The 22,879-nt window shown below is 48.6% G+C and overlaps 1 protein-coding gene across 1 annotated transcript; it reads left to right on the top strand.

Moving 5' to 3' along the window:
- Positions 1–17: 17 nt before the first annotated feature.
- On the top strand, positions 18–3,082 carry ndufa8 (NADH:ubiquinone oxidoreductase subunit A8). The gene is made up of 4 exons (XM_047046858.1): positions 18–203; positions 872–1,035; positions 2,154–2,319; positions 2,754–3,082. The coding sequence occupies exons 1-4, from the start codon at positions 153–155 to the stop codon at positions 2,889–2,891; spliced, it is 519 nt and encodes a 172-aa protein (XP_046902814.1). The 5' UTR covers positions 18–152; the 3' UTR covers positions 2,892–3,082.
- The last annotated feature ends 19,797 nt before the right edge of the window (positions 3,083–22,879 follow it).

Consider the following 22,879-nt stretch of genomic DNA (forward strand, 5'->3'; position numbering starts at 1 on the left):
GTCATTATTGTGCGCCTCACAAGCGTGAGCAGGCGCAGTAAACTGACCTTCCTTGAGCGGCCTCGTCCTGGATCTAGAAGAGGACCTTGAATGTGTTTTAGGAGCTTAGAGTACGATTCTTTGACTTTGGTTCATTCTACAGAGACCGAACTATGCCAAGTTCGGTGGAGATCCCCTCCTTGCAGGAGCTAAATGTGGAGGAGGCAAGTAGAAAGCCAGTAACAAAAGAGAAATGGTCTGAAAATACATGCTAACTTGCTAGCATGTCTATTGTAAGCTGTCTCTTACTAGAGCAGAACATTAGCATGTAAACTTACTAGCCAATGAGCTAGATAACTGCAGACAGTCTATTATGCATTGACATTATGCTAACATAATACACTAACCAGAACAACGTCCCACCTTACATATATAGTATAGTAATGTCGGTGGTTAGTCAAAGCTCATCACAGAACCGGTTAGTTGTTTGTTGTTGTGGACTGATAATATATGACACGAGTGCCATGTTTCTGAATATCAGCTTGCAAATGTTTTTGTTGAATTGGTTATTGCAAACATAATTACTTGACTGGTTGACTGTGCGGTAGATCACTAACATGCTATCAGCAATTTTGCCACCAGAGCCGCAATAGCTACATAATGTAAGATGGCTTTATTGTTGTACTGTGTGCTTGGGGACATTTAAGGACAGGGAGATGGAGAAAATAACAATTATACCAAGATTATACAGACAGTGATTCAAATGCACACTTGCATATCTCTTAGGACATACTTGGGCTACTTATCTGACTACTAGCTGTTTCATTATTTTCGTTGTTAGTATTGCACTAGGGCTAGGCTATGTAATGTATGTGGTGTTGTCCTTTTGCAGATCAATGTATCGTCTGCAGTTCTAAAGGCAGCCGCCCACCACTATGGCTCCCAGTGCGACAAGCCCAACAAGGAGTTCATGCTATGTCGCTGGGAAGAGAAGGACCCCCGGAAATGTCTGGAGGAGGGGAGGAAAGTCAACGAGTGTGCACTCAACTTCTTCAGGTAAGCTGCTTAAAATTGTGTTAGTAAAAACTGTTGTTTTATAGGTATATACAATGATACAGCAGACATGGTGAAGTTTTTGGGACAAGGACCGGGGCTAAACGTATTATTATTTTTTATTTTTTTAGACAAGCCTTGCTTGCATTCTAAAAAACATTTGTTGTTGTTTGTTGTACTGATTTGAGCTGTTAGGTTTCTATGCTAATCTGTCTAACAATGCTGGTTTTCCTCAAATAAAGAGACCACCAATCACTAGGGTGATATTTTGGTTCACTAGAATAGGTTCACACAGTGATCCTGTGTTTCCTCTACTGACCAATCAGTAGGTGCCAGAGGGGAGGGGGGGGGGTGCTGGGAAGACTAGCTAACAAGGAATAGGCTTCTGCTTGTCTGTCTGAATGACTCTCTGAACTGTCAGTCTCAGCCTGCCTGTCTTTGTCAGCCTGTCGTCATGTCTTTTTCTCAACCTGCCTGTCTGTCTCTCAACCTGCCTATCTCTCAACCTGCCTGTCTGTCAGACACAGTGTAAAGGAAGGGTTCTGGTTTGTGTCACTGTGAGGCGTGGTGTCTGTGTTTACTGAAGGCATGTGGACCGTAACAGCACCTTGGTGCCTCTGAGAGCACTGGGGTCTGTCAGGGCACCAGACCAGACCAGGCGATGCCAGATCAGACCAGACCAGGAGAAAAATACCAGGCTTGACCAGAGCAGACTAGACCAAGCCATACCAGACCAGGAAAGACCAGATCAGAACACACCCAAGAGCACGATACTGATTGGATGTGGCCCAGTCTCACCAATAATTACTTGACAGCTTCCATAACAGGCACAAATAAACAGTTGAGGTCAGCCCAGATGTAAACACAGGGCTGCAGAGCATGGTGATGAATTCAATTATTATAATAGAGCAGTTGACTAAACCGGTCATTACACAAGTAGCTCAAATAACCTATTACCATACCTCTGGCCGAATGAATGTCTCCATGTTAGATTAAGTCCTGGTACATTTTCAAGTCCAGGTGCAGTTCCAGTCTCTAGTGTAATACATGTTAAAATAAAATGGCGTCCTCCTCTCTGTGCCCCCCCCCCCCCCCCCCCCCCCCCCCCCCATGTGTTCCAGGCAGATCAAGGGCAGCTGTGCTGAGTCCTTCACAGAGTACTGGACCTGCCTTGACTATTCCAACCTGGCCGAGCTGCGTCAATGTCGCCAGAAGCAGCAGGCCTTTGACAGCTGTGCCCTGGACAAGCTGGGCTGGGAGAGACCTAACCTGGGCGACCTGTCTAAGGTGAGGGGGGTTGTGGGGAATGAGGTTGAGGTTTTAGAGCTTGAAATATAGTTTCTGAACAGCATTGAAGCTTGGAGGTTTGTTTGTGGTCAACCAAGTCTGTTAAGTGGCATTTAGAAAAGGCACATTCATTATTGTAGGAAGGCCTTGAGTGTCTGGCTGCCTGTGGTTGGCTGTACACACTGCACCTCTGTCCCTCCCCCTGCTGAGGTGTAGAGGCTGACTGAGCAACGCCCCTCAAAGTTTGTTGACACAGACATGTTTGCTTGCTCTGCTGTCAGCAAAAAAAAATTCCCCTGCGTTGACGCGGAGCATGAGAGCCTAAGAGCTCGTTCCCTGCATCCATGTTAGTCCTCTCCGGAGCCCTGCTTGTTCTTCCCCTCTCCCAGGTCACTAAGCGAATTCACGTCCGTGTCCCACCTCCCCTCTCCCAGGTGACAAAGGTGGCGACCTCGCGACCCCTCCCGGAGAACCCGTACCATTCGAAGCCCCGTCCGGAGCCCAACCCAGTCATCGAGGGCCAGCTGCAGCCCTCCAAGCACGGCAGCAAGCTCTTCTTCTGGGACTGGTGAGGGAGGCTTGACGCCCTACTCCAGGGGGTCCTCAGGCCACACCCGCTGACATCTGACCTCTAGACAGGAAGTGAAGCTGGACTCCCCCGTATATGGCCACAGAGCTCTCCTATTCCTATGTAAATGTAACAAATGATCAAAGGCAACTTCATGTTGTTGTTGTTGTTGTGAAATAAAATAGATTTAATTTATCATTCTGTGCAAATTTGTTTTCTTTGGTCGGAAAGCCTGTTTGGTGATTGTGGGGTTTTAAAGTATAACGTTTTAACTGTCATTTCACGAGGTATACTTTTGTAAAAAAAAAAAAAAAAAAAAGAATGGTGAGTAGCTTATTTTTCCAAAGACTTTCTGACTAAATGTTTGCTTATTTGTATTGTGTATCTACATAGAGCAGGTGTTATTGTTCTGTTAGTTTATAAGCCATAAGTAACCTTTGTGTAATGTCATCAAACTGACATCAGTCAGTGTTTTGGTTGAGTGTGCATACATTTTTTACCTTTTAAAAAGGTAAAAAAAGGTTACTTATGGCTTATAAACTAACAGATGTAATGGGGAAATGCTAGTTTTTTTCCAGCACAGAAAGATAAGGAAGATTAATTTGTTGTACTATATCAGGCCCAAAGGTCTGTGGCCTACATGAGTCCTACAGTTCCCAGCACTGCTTGTAAATGCATTATCTTTACACTATCTTCACATCCATATTGCTATAGATTCTAAAGTGATTGACTCTCATACACCTTTGTGACATCATAATGTTATAGGACAGTGATGTAATTGTGGTAGAGGTGGACCTAGATACATATATATTCATAAGCTATAAGTAACATATATATATATGTGGAGGTGTTCACATCTGGTTCTCAAGACACCTTTGTGACATAATGTAATAGGACAGTGATGTCATCACATGTGCATGTCACTTCACTTGATGAAATATCATGAAGGAGTAAACTCCCTTCAAATGATGGCTTATCGATGGCTTGAAGACCTTGCGGAACTCCAGAAGGGGATCCCTATGAGAGATTACCTCAAGGATTTCCGGAGGAGACACAATAACAACCAACGTCACAAGAAAAACTGTACCTGTTATGTAAGTATTGTGAGTTAAGAAAGCCTATTATTTACTCTACGTAGCTTTTTAAGGTAGCTTGCTATGGCTGGAAACTGCTCTTCCTTGCTGTATACATCATATTGTGCTTCATTCATTTCCATTATTCATTCTGACCATGTGTTCCTATCTTTTTGCAGGGCTGTATGCAGATCAGCGGTTCTCTCAGTCAGTCCAGGAATCAGCAGATGCCGAGAACTGAGAACGAGGCCCTGGCTCCAGAGAAGGTGGGCCACCTGTTCCCCAGAATAGCCCTCCAGAGCCTCCAGCCCCTGAACCTGGTAGGGATGGACCATTCTGTCCATTGGGAGCCTCTCCCGGCCAAGGCAAGAAGTAGTGTGAGTGCACTTCCTGGATTTTCCCCCGCTCTTTCCAAAGAGAGCAAATACGAGAAGAGGCTTTTTGAAGGCGATGCTGTTGCTCACCTGGGGGAGCGCTCCTGGAGGATGGCGGCTGACGGGCACAGTGGGAGCTCAGCCTCGTCCCCGAGGGCATCCAGCCTCAGTAGTCTGAGCGTTCTGAGCTTTGTGGACGTGGAGACTCCTGCCGAGTTGAGGGACTACCTGGTGGTGGTGACACCTGTGGAGGAGTATGCTCCTGTACCTGCTCCTCCTACCCCTCAACGTCTTCCTGCTTCTTCTGCCAAGCCCAGGGGGAAAGGGGCTCGGGCCAAGAGGGACCTGCACCTGCCCAAAGATGCCCCCAAATCCGGTCAGTCTTTAACAGATATGTGGCAAACTGCAGTGTACATGGAGTGATAAAAACACTTCAAGGGAGCTAGAGAATGGCAGTGAATACATACAGTCAATCTAGCGTCAGGTGAATAGATACTTTCACACACTTTTTGGGATGCACACCTTGGGCCCCCTGGCAAGGACAAAGGGCAACAGACTGAATGTTGTATGTTCGTTCTTTTCAATACCTTTACATTTCTGTCTAACCGTCGGATAGTATGTAAACAAATAGGGAAAGCTGGTAAACAGTACGCACTCTTTCAACCCATAGCGAGGCAGACAGCCAGTGAGTCTGTGGTCCAGAGTCAGATCAGAATACAGCTGCAGACAAACTCAGAAGAGACATTGACTCAGGCCTTCAAGATGCTCGATTCAGATGACTGGTGAGAGAGTGTTCACACAGAGCAGGCTGGCAGCAATGACACACACAGATTTGATTCAATGATGTAACTTCAAATCGACAGCAAGAACCGTCGCTCATTTGACTGTGTCAATGGCTCATTGAAAACTAAACAGGAAGAAGAAGATTAAAGGTTTGACCTCCCTGCGAGCTGTCATTCAAAGTCATGGAGAGACTCTTAAGTCTACACTCCATGGTACCAGCCTGACTGTTATACGAGAGGTAAACATGCCTTGAAGTGGTTTGCCATAGTGGGCTTTGGGAACTGCTTGTGTGTGTGTGTGTGCGTGTGTGTGTGTGCGTGTGTGTGTTAGCATGACGAGATATCAAAAAGTATGCTGCAGCTCAGTCAAACTGATACTGACCCTTAATGGTTCTCCTCTCCAGGTGACTAACCTTCGTTCGGCAGTGTGCATGGCGGCCATGGCAACGCTCGGGGACATGTACGTCCACCTCCAGAGGGCCATGGACAGCGAGGTGGAGGGGACGGCCCGCGTGCTCCTCCTCAAAGCTGCAGAGTGTAACGCCTTCATCCGCCAGGCAGCCGACCTCGCCCTTTCTCACATGGTGCACAACTGCTCCCCAAGCCGCGTCATGAACGCACTGCTGCTCGGAGGACTGAGGTTCGACAAGCTCACCGGAAATCTCACGACTGCTTATCACTGAAACGCCGTAACACTTAACTCTTGGAACTGGTCTGAAGCGTTTAGCCTTAATGTTCCTTCTCCTTGTATCTCCGTGGACTTGTCACACGCCTGCATTTGTCCCCCCTCAGCCACCGTAACGTAGCGGTGAGGACCAGCACTGCTCGGCACCTGGAGGCCCTGACTGATGTCCTGGGGCCGTCTCTTCTTCTGATGGGGAAGAGGGACCTGACGGGACGCTTCCTGGTGGCCGTCAGTCAACTGGCCCAGGACTCCGGAGAGGAAGTCAGGTTGGGAGTTCCTTCTGGGCTGTTGAATTTTGTCAATGTCCAATGTTAAACACAAATGGGACTTCAATGGAATGCTAGGTCAGGTCATCCCATGCTATAATATGAGCTGATGATATGCTATGATAGGATGTCATGTAAAGATGCTTTATCCCAAAGGTTTCATGGACGTATCATGCTGAAGAAGATTGTAGTGGACACCAACTTTCAGAAAATGTGGGAGAAATGTATCCCACAGAAAGAGAAAGAGGCCCTAATCATGCTCATCTCTAAACTCAGAACAAGGTCAAGAGATTTGCTATATTGAATGGTTTATAGCCACAAACTGTTTTTTTACACACAGAGTCAAACTGGTTTTGATATAACATGTTTCCTGTTTTTGTAGGGACCTCTTGTAAGGACAGCTGTTTTATGCTGTTCTAGAACACTCTGCATTTGTAGGAAAACATCTGTCATTGAAGAATTTGTCATTCAGTACATTATGGACGTCAACTCGTCAACATTCTAACAATTTCTATCATGCATAAAAGCAGTCAATAAAAATGCTATGTCAACTTGTTTTTTGATTATAAATTATTTTCTTGTTGGACATGTTGGCAAATAAGGGATACCTTATGTAATCTTTTACTAAGCAATAATCCCATGTATTGCAATGATTATTGAAAGTAATGGTATTTTGAATATCTCTTTATATATCATCTTTAGGCCGAAACCTTTTTGTCTGAGCCCAGTTGTGAAGGTAGCTTTAAGAGGACTGCTAAACACAGTCGAGAGCATCATCAACCTTTCAGTCACACAACCTCTGTTATAGAGACTGAACACTGTCGTGCAAAGTAATACTGTGTACTATCAAGTCTGGAGCTCCTGTTTGGAGTCAGAGGACACTGAGTTTGAACCATGGCTGAGCCCAGTCTCGCAATTGCGGCACGAACCTTGATAGGTAAAGAGGGGGCCCCTTCCCACCAAGATCACCGTTTGTTTTACAGATTACTAGAATCAAAGCTTTACACAAGCACACATTTTAAAATTCTACAATGAACACTTTCACATGACTGTGAAGTGTGTGTGACTGCATCAATTGTAATTGTAAAAAAGTTACTGTTATTACTTTTAATAAACATGCCTTCGAGCTTAATTCCCTTCTGGCCTATCTAAATTAGTTTTTTATTAATGGTCCATTGTATGGAATGTTTTGTTTTTCAATCTCAAAATGTATGTGCAGCAAATGTAAGTTAAAGTTATGTTGCTGATGTAACCGGTTACAGCTTGGTGTTGGGGTCTTTTGAAAAGGTCATAAAAACAGGTTTGAAAAGATCTCGAATTTAACTTTAGGATTCCTGGTTTTCTTAGTCAATATGATAGGTGTCTTTGTGTGTGTGCATGAGGGGTCAAGGGTCAGAGTTCTCTACCTGCGTCCAGGAGGGAAGTTTCCTCCTCCTGTTCCTGCTGACTTCCCCAGGGTGACCTTGGAGATGAAGTCACCATGGAACACAAAAGCTGTGCCAAACTACACACAAACACCCACAAACTGACCACTGGGACCCTGGCCAGCCAGTCTCTAACCTGCCAAAGAACCTAGGTCTTTAACCAATCTGTAAGCCTCATTAGGGAAGAGAGAGGGTGAGGGGTGGAGGTGGAGGTGGCAGGGATGGCCAAAAGGGAGTGGTAGGTGAGGAAGGGAAAGGCTGGAGAGGAGAGGGAAAGGCTGTGAGATGTGTGTTTGTGTGTGAGGGTGGTGGGGCAGGGGGGGGGTATACATAGGGTATGGGAGGTCATTGACTTTAGGCACAGATGTCAGTGGTGAGTGTGTGTGCTGGGAGGTGGGAGGTGGGGGGTGGGGGGCGGTGGTTGGGCCGCGGGGCTCGTGGCAGGCCCAGCTCAGAGCCCTCTCAGGAAGGGGGGGTCATCGTCAGTTTGACTCTGCCCCTCCGCAGGAAGCCGGCTCTGGCAGAGACATGAAACACAACCCGGCGCTCTGACAAAAGGAGAGGTGCTGCAGAGAGCCTGGGCGCGCTCAAACAAGCCTACTCATTCACCCTTTCCAACTGTCAATACGGCCATTGTTCCTACACGAGTGCTGACAGAACCAAATAAATATTGGAAGTGGCGGCTGGTGGAAGGACTAGAGGCGGCCGTAGCCTCCACTGCGCTTTATCGGGTGTGTCATCGGGTCATCTGTGCTTGAGAGAGGGATGGAGTCCAACTACGTGTGGAAGCAGAAGTGAAGGATTCCTCCTCTTTTTGTCTCTGCAGGTTTCTTTTTGTCGTGTGTCATTCAAGGTCGACAAGAAAATCTATATTTTCAATGCCGCGGATGATAGGACGATAATAAATCAATGCTAATACATTCATTTGGGATTGTATCATGGAGACTTTGAGATAAGAGGCCTGAAGTCTGTGTTGTTCTATGGGTATTGGCTGAATCTACAGTCGTGGTTTTAGATGGGAGTTCGATGGTTTTCTGTCTCCTCTCAGCATTGTCAGCCAATGCCATTAGGAGCCCTGCTATGAGGGTGCGTTTGATTTGTTTACGTTAGATGTCCCATTGCAACGCTGAGCACTCTGATGTGTACATGCTCCTGAGTGTCGCTTTCATGTTCTGTCTCACGTCCTACAGGGGGGCTTTGATCTCCCATGCAGGTTGGAGCTGGAACACGGCCCCCCTGGACCAAGTCAGTCCACACACACACACACACACACTCACCCACTCACACACACACTCATGGAGAGTGTTATTCTAGTGGTCCATAGAGTAGAGGCTCCACTCCTCATATTCCTCCACCTCCAGCCCAGCCCAGAACCCCCCCAGCACCCCCCCCCAGCCCAGCCCAGCACCCCCCCCAGCACCCCTCTCCCAGCCCAGCACCCCCCCCCCAGCCTAGCACCCCCCCCCCCCAGCCCACCCCCCAAAGCCCTGGCATATATCCTTGTAGTGTAGAACATGATCCTGTAGAATGAGAATGATTAGAGAAGGAAGAATTGTTGAGTTTTAATGGGATTACTGTCATGTGCCTGACAGGAGTGAGCTATTTAACAAAGCCCCCACCGCCCCCACCCCCCACCAACACCACAACTACCCCACCACAATTACCCCACAGGCTGCCTTCTCCTGAGGGTCAAATACAGAGATCCAGTTTTCATGTTTCCTGTCTCTGGCTACCCTCCTGGCTTCCCTTCATCAGACTGGTACTAGGTGTCAACCTCGTGTTCAGACTGGCTCAGGAGAGGAGCTCCAGCCCACAGAGGTCAGAGGTCAGAGGTCAGAGGTCAGAGGTCAGCCCTTAGTCTTAAACAAACGTTATATCAAACCATTTAAACAGAGACAATGACTGAATCACGCATTGTTTCTTATTTTATTTATTTATCACATAACTTAATTAATGACATGTCACATTATATCATGTTGCACCATGAATATGTTACACGCCATAGCAATATGACATCATACACATTGCATATGACATACTGTCATTCTTCTATTCCCGTTTGTAGCATCTTTGAGAGCCATGCCTTCAGGTGAGGGCTCTGAGGGGTGACAGGGCTTTCCTGAGGCGATGGGCGCCCAGAGAATCTCTGTTTGCATTCCTCCCACCGTGCTTGCCAGCGGCTTTTCTGCTCCGCTGTTCTCTAAAAGACCTGTGACATGTGTGGCTAAATCAACACACAGAGCTGCAGCGTTACAGTGTGGAGTCAGGAGTCAAAGACAAGCCTCTGCAGGAGTCTGCTCGCTCCACAGCAGATGAAGACTCTTCACCAGAGACAGACACTTTCTCTCACAGTCTCTTAGTGTATCATCTCACAGATGCAGTTCATTCAGCTTCTCTGCGTCAACATCAAATGGTTTCATTCTAAATCTATCAGGCTTAAGCTCCAACATGTGTGTGGACAAACCTGGTGTTTGTTTTATGTGTTTACGGGGGATTTCCTCCCGTGGAGAGCCCTTTGGTTTTGGGGAGAAGCTAAAAGCCTGGCTTTTCATGAGGGATCAATGTAATCAGTTTTTAAACCTGTGCAAACCGGCAGGTGAAGAGAGTGTTGAAAAGACCCTCAGGTTCAGGACTCAGGTTCGTCTCCAGGGAGACGCTGTCTCCTAGCTCCCAGCTCAGTATCAGTTCTGGTCTCAGTCAATTCAGGCTGAATTTATTAAAGAAAAAACACAGTAGCATCACAGTGCTGTCTTTTTACAAACCCACAATCACATTCACATATGTGGAGGTGTGTGTGTGAGAGTCTGTGTGTCTGCGTGTGTGAGAGAGAGTCTGTGTGTGTGTGTGTGTGTGTGTAATGTGAGGTCAGGTGTTCCAGACAGTGGATATAGTAAGAGAACAGCACCTCCATGACAGGATATGATGGAGCTGTGGGTGCTGTTTGACAGTTCTCTGAAGCAACACTGCAGAGTGACAGAACAGGCTGCTGAAAACCTTGTGTGAGAGTATGTGTGTGTGTGTGTGTGTGTATGAAGGGGGAGCCCAGTGGTTCAGATCCTCCAGGGCAGGCCTGTGTTTGTGTTGGCCCGGGTCCAGACCTTCATTACTCCTCCTCTGATAGCTACAGCCCTCAGCACTCTGTATTTACAACCACATCATGGCCTGCGTGCCAGCCACCCCCCCCCCCCCCCCCCCCCCTCTCTCTCTCTCTCTCTCTCTCTCTCTCTCTCTCTCTCTCTCTCTCTCTCTCTCTCTCTCTCTCTCTCTCTCTCCCTCTCCCTCTCCCTCTCCCTCTCTACCCTCTCCCCTTCTCTCATACTCTTTCAACTCGGTCTGTCTGCCTGTCTGTAGGTCTCCTCTCTCTTCCCTCTCTCTCTTTTTCCCTTTACCTCTGTCGCTCTCCCCCCTCCCCCTCTCTCTCTCTTATCTCCAGCCCCCCCCCCCTACCCCCCCCCCCCCCCCCCCCCCCGCCCCCCCCCCCCCCCCCCCCGCCCCCCTGTCAGAGGGAGCTCCAGTACATCTGCGGTATTGTTTGTTGAACCTCCTGGGGTGATTCATGGCAGCAGCTCAGAGGAGACAGACTAATCCAGGAGACCTTCGCTGGTCTCAGCCAAGCACAGACCAGCAGGGTGACTCATCACATGCACACCTCTCTCTTTCTCAACACACACACACGTGCTGCGAGCGGAGTTGTGTGTGGACACCTCCGTGAGCGCCAACACACTCAAGCGCATGCGTACGCACACACACACGCAGTCCTCCAGTCTGTGATGCGGTGACGAGCTTTGACTTGGCAGTGTGTTAGGGGTCTCCTGGTAGCGACATGTCTCCTTGCCAGAGTCCTCGGGCCTGGGCTCCTGATGCTGTGGTGCGTGTGGTTACTATGAGGTACGCCGGCATTCCTGCAGCGTTCGCTCATCTAAACACTGTTAGCGAGGACGGACGCGTAGAGAGCAGTGCAGGCCCACCGCTCTGGTGGTTCCTCTGCCTCTGGAGGGGGCACTAGGGGAGGACTGGGGGGCTGGGGGAGTGGGGGGGGGGGGCTAGGGTTTCCTATGCATGTCAAGGTGGGTTAGCCGCTCTCCGTCTCTGGCCAGGCTGGGGCCTTGGTGGGCTATCAGTCACACAGGGCCGCAGGACGCCCACCCCGACCCTGGACGCCCTCCCTCACTGCCTTCCCCTGCTCTCCACCTCAGATTTTCCCTCCCTCCCACCCTGCTCTCGTTTCCCTCTTCCTGTGGTACTGTATCCTTTACAGTGACTCAGAGGAGGGTTTCTCTTCTTCCTCCGATGACGTCTTACATCAAACTCCTTTCGACCTTTACAAAAAAGAACCCCACACACACACATTATGTCCTATCGGCTGCACCTTCTTTAACCCGTGCTCATCGTGCATAGGATGCACTCTTTAATTCGGTTCCATTCGCTGTTCGTGCACATGCAAAAGATCTGTCTTTCCTCGCAATTTTTCACCCCGAATTCCACTTATCCCTCTCAGTCCTCCAAGCCTTTACGTTTCTCTCCTCTCATCCCTCTCTCCCTGCCCCTCAGTTCCTCTCATCCCTCTCTCCCTGCCTCTCCCTGCCTCTCATCCATCTCTCCCTGCCTCTCAGTTCCTCTCATCCCTCTCTCCCTGCCTCTCATCCCTCTCTCCCTGCCTCTCAATGCCTCTCATCCCTCTCTCCCTGCCTCTCAGTGCCTCTCATCCCTCTCTCCCTGCCTCTCATCCCTCTCTCCCTGCCTCTCAGTTCCTCTCATCCCTCTCTCCCTGCCTCTCATCCCTCTCTCCCTGCCTCTCAGTGCCTCTCATCCCTCTCTCCCTGCCTCTCAGTGCCTCTCATCCCTCTCTCCCTGCCTCTCATCCCTCTCTCCCTGCCTCTCAGTGCCTCTCATCCCTCTCTCCCTGCCTCTCAGTGCCTCTCATCCCTCTCTCCCTGCCTCTCATCCCTCTCTCCCTGCCTCTCAGTGCCTCTCATCCCTCTCTCCCTGCCTCTCATCCCTCTCTCCCTGCCTCTCAGTTCCTCTCATCCCTCTCTCCCTGCCTCTCAGTGCCTCTCATCCCTCTCTCCCTGCCTCTCATCCCTCTCTCCCTGCCTCTCAGTGCCTCTCATCCCTCTCTCCCTGCCTCTCATCCCTCTCTCCCTGCCTCTCAGTTCCTCTCATCCCTCTCTCCCAGCCGCACAGTAATCACACTGACCTGGAGGTGTTTATTCAAGTGACCTCAGGAAGGAGGGAGCGAGGAAGTTGAAGAGGAGGCGGAGACCGTTCCTGTTTACAGAGTTGTGGACCAGCGGTTCCTCAGCTGAGCTGGGAACAGCAGACCAAGGCTCAAGCCCAACCCGCTCGATTACGGAATATGAATCAGCACAACAATAGGCTATATTCTCTGCTGGTTTGGCAGCCGTGACAGAGAGTTCCTTCTAGAACATTGTCCTCGTGGGAGGAATGTACACCTTCAGGTGCCATCCCAGGAACATTCTCTCCGGTGTGATATCACTTCCTCCCATCCAGGAAGTGGAATGAATGTGTGGACAGACTCCAAGTAATTCTCTCCTGTAACACATTAGACTGCTGTTGCCCTTTGGGGATGCATCTGATAATGTGATCTTCCTCATCCCAGAACGGAATGGCTTGTCCTTAAAACGCCAATGTTTTGGTTCTTTCTGTGTCTTCTTTCCCTGAGGAAGGTCTCTCTTTCAGTACAGTCTCTCTCTGAGGAGAAGGTATCACAGCCATGGGCCAGAGTAGCAGTCATGCCTCCACACCTTCTAGTCATGGTCTCCCCAGAGAGATCATGTTGTATTTGTGGTGCAAGGTCTGAGGGAGAGAAAAAAAGACAGAGAAAGAGGGGAAGAGCAAAAGAGTCCAGGTCACCCCGTCCACTTCTCAAAACACAAATAACCACAGCACTTCCAGGTTTGTCTGTTAGCCTCTCCTAGTACACAACCTAATTACAACACCACCAGCCCTGCTTGTGAACACAGTCAGTTTGTGAGACAAAACTAAAATAACTTTTTGCAAAAGAAAATAAACGCATGGGCAGTTTTTCCTGGGAGGAAACCTTTCGTTTACTATATGACATGTTTCTTAATAGTGCTAAAGTGTTCGGTGTTCTTTAAATAAACACGGCAAGGTTTTTGCATAGAGGTCCATGAAAGAATGCAGCCTCTCGCTGGTCCTCGCACACATGTCAGCAATTTGGCTGCCCTGTGTATTTTGGACATTTAGAAAAAAGAAGCAGCATTTCAAAGTAAACGAGAGAAGGAAAGTCTTATCCCACTGGCAGCTGCGCTCGCTACCAAATTGCTTTCAGCTGACGCTCTGCAGCTCAAACCTGCTTGGGTAATGTCAAGTGATGCATTGCAATACTGAGAAAACAACACAGACCAAAAAATAAATAAGTATAAAAGAAACTGTGGAAAGTTCCTGTGCTTATCTGGAATCCCCCCTCCTTCATGGTACACGGACATGCATGCACATACACATTTCTGTGTACATGCTTCTACACGCACACACACACACATGCATGAACACTGTACATGTGTACGAATAAACACACACACATCCAATACATTTTACCTTTAGCTTTCGCTCACTCAGAGCTCTGAGTACTAAATATTTAAGCCCCATTCTGAAAGTCACAGTCTCCATCCATAATCTGACACCCGGGGTGATGATGATGCATGAGAGTCCACCTATTACAGCACCACATCAAATATACCATGGTTCCGAACCAATCAGGTTGTCAGGTTGGAAACACTACTCGTTGTATAATGAGACCGAAAGTCTAACCTACAATTACGTAAGTGGTTTCTCGAGTGTACCTTCAAAACGAGGGGCGATTGTTTTATCATCACCCTCACATGCTTCAGATCAGACGTGTTCTCTGGAATAGTTTTCATGGGTTAAAAGAGTTGAGGGTTTTCGGTTGGTTCAGGTTCTGTGGGCGTACGTGACGCCCTCTGTGGCTGGTAAAAAGGGTCATACAAATGAATTTAATTGGATTGAATGGTTTTTAATAATGCTGTGTAGACTAACGTGTGTGCGACCGAGTGGAATTGGTTCAACTCACACCTCAGTATAAATACGGCCCACCTGCACCATCGAAGAGCTGGCCTGCTGGTGCCATGGCTAGTTCAAGCTGAAGGTAAGCCAGAGGGCCTACGTTTGAACCCCAGCGCAGGCAAGATCGGAAAGAAGCTCTACTGATGAGTGACGCAATGACACCTGTTCCAGTGATGCCATGACCGAGACACACAGTCGAGCTGAGCTCAACCAGCTGGGGCTGCTGTGTGCAGGAGTGAGTTTAGAGGAGTGAGTAACAACCAAGTTGAGTGTAACTCAGTCCTCAGTACGAATAGCCCCCCCCCCCCCCCCCCCCACCTGTGTGCCATCAAAGTATTTACAGAGATGGAGCATTCAGAGCATTCAAAAGTCAGAGGACCTGAGTTTGATTCCCAGTATGGGCAAGATCTATAGGAAGCTCTGCTGTACAAATGAATTCCAGTATTTATGAATCATTGCATGGTCTCACGTCTGTATGATTCATCCTGACAGGACTCAGGGCCCAACAGAAGGGTCTCAACTGATGTTGGGAGAGAGCTGTTGCTACTGTGCTCAAAGTAAAAACAGAGTTGTAATCTGGGGATATTTTCTTTCCACGAGTGGGCACAGTGTCCTGCTACAGCACCAGCCTGGGGGCATGCCTAGCAGTGTTAGAACCAGATCATTGCAGCTATTTCCTGGCTGCATTGACTGGATGCTGGGCCATCTCTCTCTCAGAGAAGGAGGTTTTTATTTTCTTGTCAGATTAGGAGAGTGTTGAGCAGGCTGTCTGTCTTCTCATGTACTTGCTTAGCCTGAAAAAAACATGGCTGCTCCAGGTTGAGACTGGCTGGGAGCTGGGCTTGGCCGGATGGCTGTTTGACTTGGTTGGCAAGATGGCTGTGTGATTTAGTTGCCGACTGGTTGTCTGGCTGACTGGCCGAATAAGTGGTCATGCAGACAGAAGAGGACATTGAGAGACGAGGAACCGTCTCTCAATGTCCTCTTCCTCCCTCACTGCAGTCTATGGCCTCACAGCAACAACGCTGAGTGTTCTGTGTGTGTGAGTGTGTGATGGTCATGCTGCCACCACTTACATGGGGATAGTCTGTAGCAGGCTCTCTGGCGCGGGGTCAGAGGTGAGAAAATGAGAAAGGGAAGGCTTTAACCTCGGTTACCTTCCAGGTCATTCGACACACACGCACATGAAATGAACACACAAACAGACGCACACACGCAGACACTGATGGTAGAGGTAGAAACCCCCAAAGTGACACTGCCTAGCGTAGGCCGTTACCGCCCCACCCCCTACACACACACACACAAGCACACACTCACACACAGGTTGAGGTGGCCTATTAGCTAAGCGTGTTTGTTCGCAGAGGTGCCGCTATTACCCTGATATCCCCCCCCCTGTGATCCCAGCTCGCCAGGCTAATGGCAGACATTTCCTCCCTGCAGCTTTTGCGAAAAATAATTGATTGCGTGTGAGCTCGGCCAGGCCAACGTTTTTTTTTTCTTCGGCGTTCCTCGCGGTGATATCACACGGCCAGTCGGGAGGGTGGTTCCGGGCGCGCGGCGATACGGTGATTGCTTCCGGAACTCATGGAGATGTAGGCGAGGCATTACAGCATTAAATCAGACTCAGATCAAAGTATTGGCAGTGTTCCTTATCTCTATCTCCAAACTACCCTGGAATCCTGCCACCTGTTCCAGAACAACACAATATCGTGTATTTAGGAACACATTTATAAGACCAGGAAATTGTTCAGAACTAAACTTGTGCGGTGAGATTGCATCTTTTGTAGATTACAAAACTGTATCCCGTCAATCATCCCACCAGCCAGCCATCCAGACAATCAGCTAGACAGCCAGACAGCCAGACAGCCAGCCATGCAGTCCATACAGACTTGCCAGTCAGACAGTTATCCAGCGAGTCAAGCCATGCCTCCTCTCCATTCACTTCAACTTCTGCTCGTTTGACTTAATCTTCATTTGGACCCATCTACATTTACAGGAAGTGCTGAGGTCAGCATCTGGTGCTACTTACAGCCGTGGCTCTGTGTGGGTTACCAGGGCAACACGGCCATCGCAATCAGACCTGAATGACAAGGTCAGCGCAGAGCGTTTTGTAAATGTGCACAGAGAGAGACCTCAGTGGAACCCCGGTGTCTTCTCTGCAGACCATTGAGATCAAAAGTAGGTCGCCAGTTCACCAGGGTTGTTTTGTCGTGTGTTGAGGTCCTGATCTATGCTAGCCAACCTTCCAGAGGAACCGTTCCATCAGCATGTGTTCTACACCGCCAGCATCCGTTGTTTTGCACACAAAGTTATGCGCAAGACAACATGGGTCCGACTGGACCAGGTGTCATTGGTGTCTGAATGTTCTGGAGTGATCCACACTGAAAGAAGACAGACTTCGATGGGAACTTTCTGGGAACGTTATGGTTCCAAACCCGAACTCATGGAACCAGCCTTCACGGCCAAGTCCCAAACACAGACATGGTTTCAGGTTTAGTTCCAATTCTGGTCCAGAACCTTACAGTAAATCTCAGGGGGCCCTGGGAGTTAACACTGGACAATGTTGAACCAGACAGTTGTGTGATTCAAACCAAAGACACATATTTGAAGGATTATTTATATGTTTGTCATGTACTTTGTTTTTGTAATTTGTTTTTACAGCCGTTAGATTAGGCACCGTTGATTTTCTCGATGGTGCAAAAACTTTGTGAGAATACTTTGTGCTGTATCCTGACATACACAATTATTTACATAGATTGTATACTGAGCTGTAATTACATTATGCTTTCGCAACCTACCACGTTGTTTTGACAGTGTCCAGAGGACGTTAGTTAGTATATTGGACATTCTGGAATGAAAACCTTAAGAGGAAAGTCCCCCTCCCTCCCTCCCCCCTCCCTCCCTCCCTACCTCCCTCCCTCCCTCCCTCTGTTTATGCCTTTCTTTCCCCTCTTTTCTCCCTCAGAAGTGAGGGATGCTAATGTCCTGGCCTTGCGCTGTCTTCCCCTCTGTGGGCTGTTGTGTTAACAGGCCAGGCGTGCTGCAGGAAGTGAGGACCACCCCACCTCCAAGCCTCCTCCAGACCCGACCACATGTCTGAGGACCACATCCTCACTGCAACGCCGTAATCATTTTCACCTGTCCTGCCGCACTCACACACTTCCCCCGACGAGGCTAATGTGAGCAGCGTGACCCGGACATGGACCTCACCTTGTCCTGTACGCGCGAGCACACACACACACACACACACACACACACATGCACACAGTGAACGTATAAGGCTCCAGTTCAGTTCTTGTTGGACCCAACATCAGGCTCCAGCCTCGAAATTGCATCACACTCATTTCTTTCCCTCTCCAATTTATTTTCTCTCCTTTATTTCATACCGGGTGCACATGCGGAATTCATTTTCATCCCTCCTCCCCCCCCCCCCAATCTCCCCACTCACTCTCACCACCCACCTAAACCTCCCCCTTTCTCCCGGCCCCTCCTTCCTACCTTACAGCTGTTGTTTTGAATTAGTCAAATAGCAGCTGTCAAATAAAAAGGATCCTTCTCTCCGCCCACCCACGTAGCCGACAGCCTTGACAGGTGCGTGTCAAGGTGCGCATGTGGGCGGGGCCTGGGGTTGTCACGGGGACAGTGGACTCCACAGGGTCGTCCATTCAGGTCCAGGCAGCGCGACGGCGGTTAGTGTGGCGTTCACACCTCCTGGCAAAGTTGTTGTTTCAGCACCGGACTGGAATGACATAAATTCCCCTTACTTTTGTTTCTCACTGGAAATCTCTCCTCTACTTTCCTCTCCACTCCCTTCCCTCTGCTCTCCCCTGCTCTATTCAAGCAGGGGTTTTTTTCCTCAAAATATGTTTTTGTTTCTTTCTGGGATTTTGACTGCTGCATGTCAGGTCAGTAAATTGTGACAGAGAGACTCACCTAGGGAGAGACAGGCATGTTGAGGCAAGGGGGGTGGGGGTGGGTGGGAGGTTACCATTGTCAATAGACAGTGTTATTCATGTTCAGAAGGAATGCCAATCACTGCCACCCCTGGGGGCCACTCCCCACGGCTGGAGAACCACTGATTTAAATCCTCATTAAGATGAAACTACCAGCTACTGTGCTTTACTATGGAAAGGCAGGTCTGACTGGCGAGGGACTGCTAAAAGTCTCTGACTCACCAGGAGCTAGCTGACGGAGTCTTTCTGGAATATCCAGCAGGTCAGTTTCCTCCTGCAGCTTCTCACTTCCTCTCCTGTGTTTTCATGTTTTTTCTCCACGCTGCCCCTGCCCCCCTGCCCCCCTGCCCCCCTGCCCCCCGCCTCACAGAAGACGAGCCCAGACCTTCAACCTCCAGCACTCTGTCCTCCAAAGACAATAGGAGTATGTGTGTGCGTGTACGTGTTTGTAACAATATTGGATGTGTAACAGTGATGGGTGTGTGTCCATGCCTCTGTGTGTGTGTGTGTGTGTGTGTGTGTGTGTGTGTGTGTGTGTGTGTGTCGGGGTTACCAGGGTGACGCTCCAGGGACACTTCTTCGCTAGGGCAGATTTATAGCAGAGGGAGGAAGTGTGTGTCTGTGTCAGAGTGGAACAATGGAGGATCCACCGTCCTGCCGGCATCGCCAGGACTCACACACACACGCACGCACACACACATACACTCACACACACACTCCTCTGAAGACCCCACTCTCCCAAACTCGGGGAACTCCCTTCCTGACACAGGGCATGGCAAAGGAGCCTGCTCCCCCACCACCCACCCACCCTCACACACACCAGAAGAAGGAGAAGGAGAATGAGATGAGGGAGAGAAAGAGAAAAAGAGAGAGAGAGAGAGAGAGAGAGAGAGAGAGAGGGAGAGGGAAAGGGAAAGGGAGAGGGAGAGGGAGAGAGAGAGAGAGAGAGAGAGAGAGAGAGAGAGAGAGAGAGAGAGAGAGAGACCAATATGGACAGAGAAGACAATCATTGGACTCTAACACTGAACTGTCTTGTATGAAGTGTCATACTGTATCTAGCCTTTCCACTATTCATTTTAGTCCTGCATATGTGAGACACATTCAGAGCTATTGTTTTCTCAAGTAGGTTCAACCGAGAGAAATGTTCGTCTGAGTAAAGACCCCCCCCTAACTGTAATTGCAGAATTGTTGGCCTCATCTTTTTGCAGGCCCCCAAAAACAGAGACCACCAATACTCTTAGACAATAGAAGATGAGTGCCAGCGTTTACTCCCTGTGTCCTCTCCACATTTCCTGTGATATGAGGCAATTGTTTGTCCTCTTCTACGCCAGACAAACAGAATGTCGCAAGAACGTTCAACTGAGGTGCGGTCCGCTCCACCGCCGCCTGTCCTCGGTTTAAAGGTGATGTAAATGCATGAGATTATATCGTTTCATTAAGACAGTCTCCCTCATCTTCTTCGGAGCAGTAGCAGCCTTTCTGTGCACAAAGAACACTAAATATAGTGTTTAGAGTTGTTTCGCCACGAGCTTGCCTGGCTAGTAATTGAAACTTTTTCATTTTGCTTTTGTAATGTCATGTGCCCGTGCGGGTGATTGGCAGACTCGAGTGGTCGCAGATGAGATGGCTCCACGCGCTAATGAATAGAACGCTGATTGCAGGATCCCGAGACTCAAATTACCGTGCCGCCACCCTGACGTGCAATTACCGGACCCTTCGTGCATATTCATCGTGCTGCTTTGCATATTGATCAACAACTTCAAGCGCTGAAATTTACGGGTAGCGTTAGGTGTAAAATATTTTTGCTTTGGGAGTTGAAGATGTATGTAGCTAGCTGCCAATTCTAGCCAAATCACTGAACTGTGCCTTATGTTAATGGTTTTTGCAAGCAATGCTTGGAGCTGTAACAGTAAATGTTTTCTTTTCAGGATATTTTGTTGTTGCATTTGGTTCAGGCATGTTTTGTTTATTAGGGGTAGTAAAAAAGTCCACAGCATTAAAGAACAAATGCAACATTTCTCTCAGACACACACACAATCACAATCTCTCTACCACACCCACACAAACACACATACACACCACTTCTCCATTATTCACCTATGGCCCCATCTTCGGAGGCCCCTGTCTAAACGTTACCAACCCTGCTGATAAAAATCTCCACACACATTCTAAGACCTCTGACGTGTTTCCAAAACACAAAAGCAACCTGTTCTTTCAGCAGGGGAAAATCAGAGGAGGAAAGAGAAAGAGAGAAAAGAGAGCGAGGTGAGGGAGGTAAGAAGCGAGTGCAGGTGCTGACCTCCAGAGTCACTCACATCTATCTGTATCTGCTTGCAATTTCTCCACCATGCACAGATCCTTATCAATGATTGGTTAGTGAGCTGAAATTCCCCCCGTCCAATCAAAGGGCAGAGCTCAGACTGGAGGAAACAGGCTGATACAATCTCAGGGTTTAGGTTATGACAAGGTAGACAGCATTAACTTGTTCAGAGAAGTCACCCTGGGCTCTTCAAGAATACTTTGGATCAGCTGGTGGCATTGATGATACAAGGCTCTGAACTAGATTTTTTTCTGGTCTCTATAGGCCATTCATAGTTTTGGTCAGGTCCGGGGAAGCAGTTTTTGATGAAGCCTGTTGATTGATCCGCTTGGAGTGTTCCGGAAGGCAAGGGCATAGGTTTTGCATGAGTGAAGACAAACTTTTTCTCACCAAACTGTTTCTCACCCAGTATGATCATAGTACCTCTGCTCTTCTGTCAAATACATTTCAATGGCTTGTCCACCTCTAAACGTACGCTAATGCAAGAACATGAACCGTAGACAGAAAACAAACAGTCATAGACACCAGTGTTTGCGAGTGTGAAATTACGAGAATGTTAGTATGTTCAAAGTGCCTTGGTGCGTGCGTGCATGTGTGTGTGCGTGCGTGCGTGCATGTGTGTGTGCATGTGTGTGTGCATGTGTGTGTGCATGTGTGTGTGCGCGTGCATGCGGGCATGTGTGTGTGCATGTGTGTGTGTGTGTGCGTGCGGGCATGTAACCAACAACATCCTGACAACAGGGCTCTGAGCCCACTGGTGCGGCCCCACAAACAGGAAGTAATCACTTCATCACGACTTAGAGCTGTCTGAGACGACGGGCTGCTGAAGGACCATACAGAGTCTCCTCCTCCCTCTCTGCTTGGAGCCGCTTGTGGTGCTGGAGCTGGGACGTGCTGCCAGATGAAGAGCCGTGCTGAGAGGCAGCCATTGTTCGGAGGACAGGAGGAATACAAAAAAAATGCACAAAAAGGGAATTAACACAATTGAAAAGGGGAGTTTTGTGGGAAGTATTTCAAATACAAATATTCATTTCAATTCTCGTTGTTGTTCAATGAGAAAACAGTAGACGTTAATTGGTTCAGGGCAAATGCTTCCTAGATCTGGTTGTGACTGTCTGAAGACCCTCTGATTGGTCTAACGTCATGTGACAGGGGTCAGGAGGGGTCAAGTGGGGTCACGAGCTGCATCCTGAAATCGAATTAGCCTAATAATGTATTTGTTGATTTAGCAGTGAGCTCTAATCCACACAGAGTGAGTCCTCTCAGTGAAGTGTGTGTGTGACTGACTGACTCTAAGGTATACTTTATAAACTGTTAGAAGACCCTTGACACCATTACAGACCAGTTCAGGGGAGGACAGCAGGAACATTAGTCTGTCCCTACTAATGTCAAACACTGAAATGTCCACGTCGACAATTAGCTGCAAAGCACAATAGTATTAGCATATTGGGTCATGAAAAATGCTTGCTTCTGCCAATGTCCAAACGAGACCTACACCCTTGCTCCACACCAACGAAATTCCAACCCAACTGATGTGTTGTGGTTCTGTCTAGTGTTCAGGGTGAGATAGCACCTGTGGATGGTTATTTGTATGGACATACAGGTGGTCCTTGAAGAATGATGCAGGACAAGGAGACGGTGACCACAGAGAGAGACTCCGCCAGGCAGAACAATGCAGTCAGAGGCAGCTTGGTGGTCTTTAGCTCATTGCTGCCCTCTTTTGGCGCTGCAGAGACTGGCAGCATGCTGGGGGATCATTCTGGCCTCCAGGGTCAAAAGACAAGAGGTGAAGAAGAGGAGAGAGAATCTTCCCTCTCTCATCTCCCCTCTCCTCATCTCCTCTCTCCTCATTTCATCTGTCCTCACCTCCTCTCTCCTCATTTCACCTCTCCTCATTTCATCTGTCCTCATCTCTCTGCCCCTGCTAGATCAGCAGAGGATGTTTAGAACAATACGATATGACAAAGTGAAGAGTCACCTTGTCTGAGACTGAGGAAAAACCTGGTTCTCTCTTCTAGTTAACACTCCTCTGAAGGACCTGTCACCTTCT

This window comes from Hypomesus transpacificus, chromosome 23 (genome assembly GCF_021917145.1).
Source record: "Hypomesus transpacificus isolate Combined female chromosome 23, fHypTra1, whole genome shotgun sequence".
NCBI lineage: Eukaryota > Metazoa > Chordata > Actinopteri > Osmeriformes > Osmeridae > Hypomesus > Hypomesus transpacificus.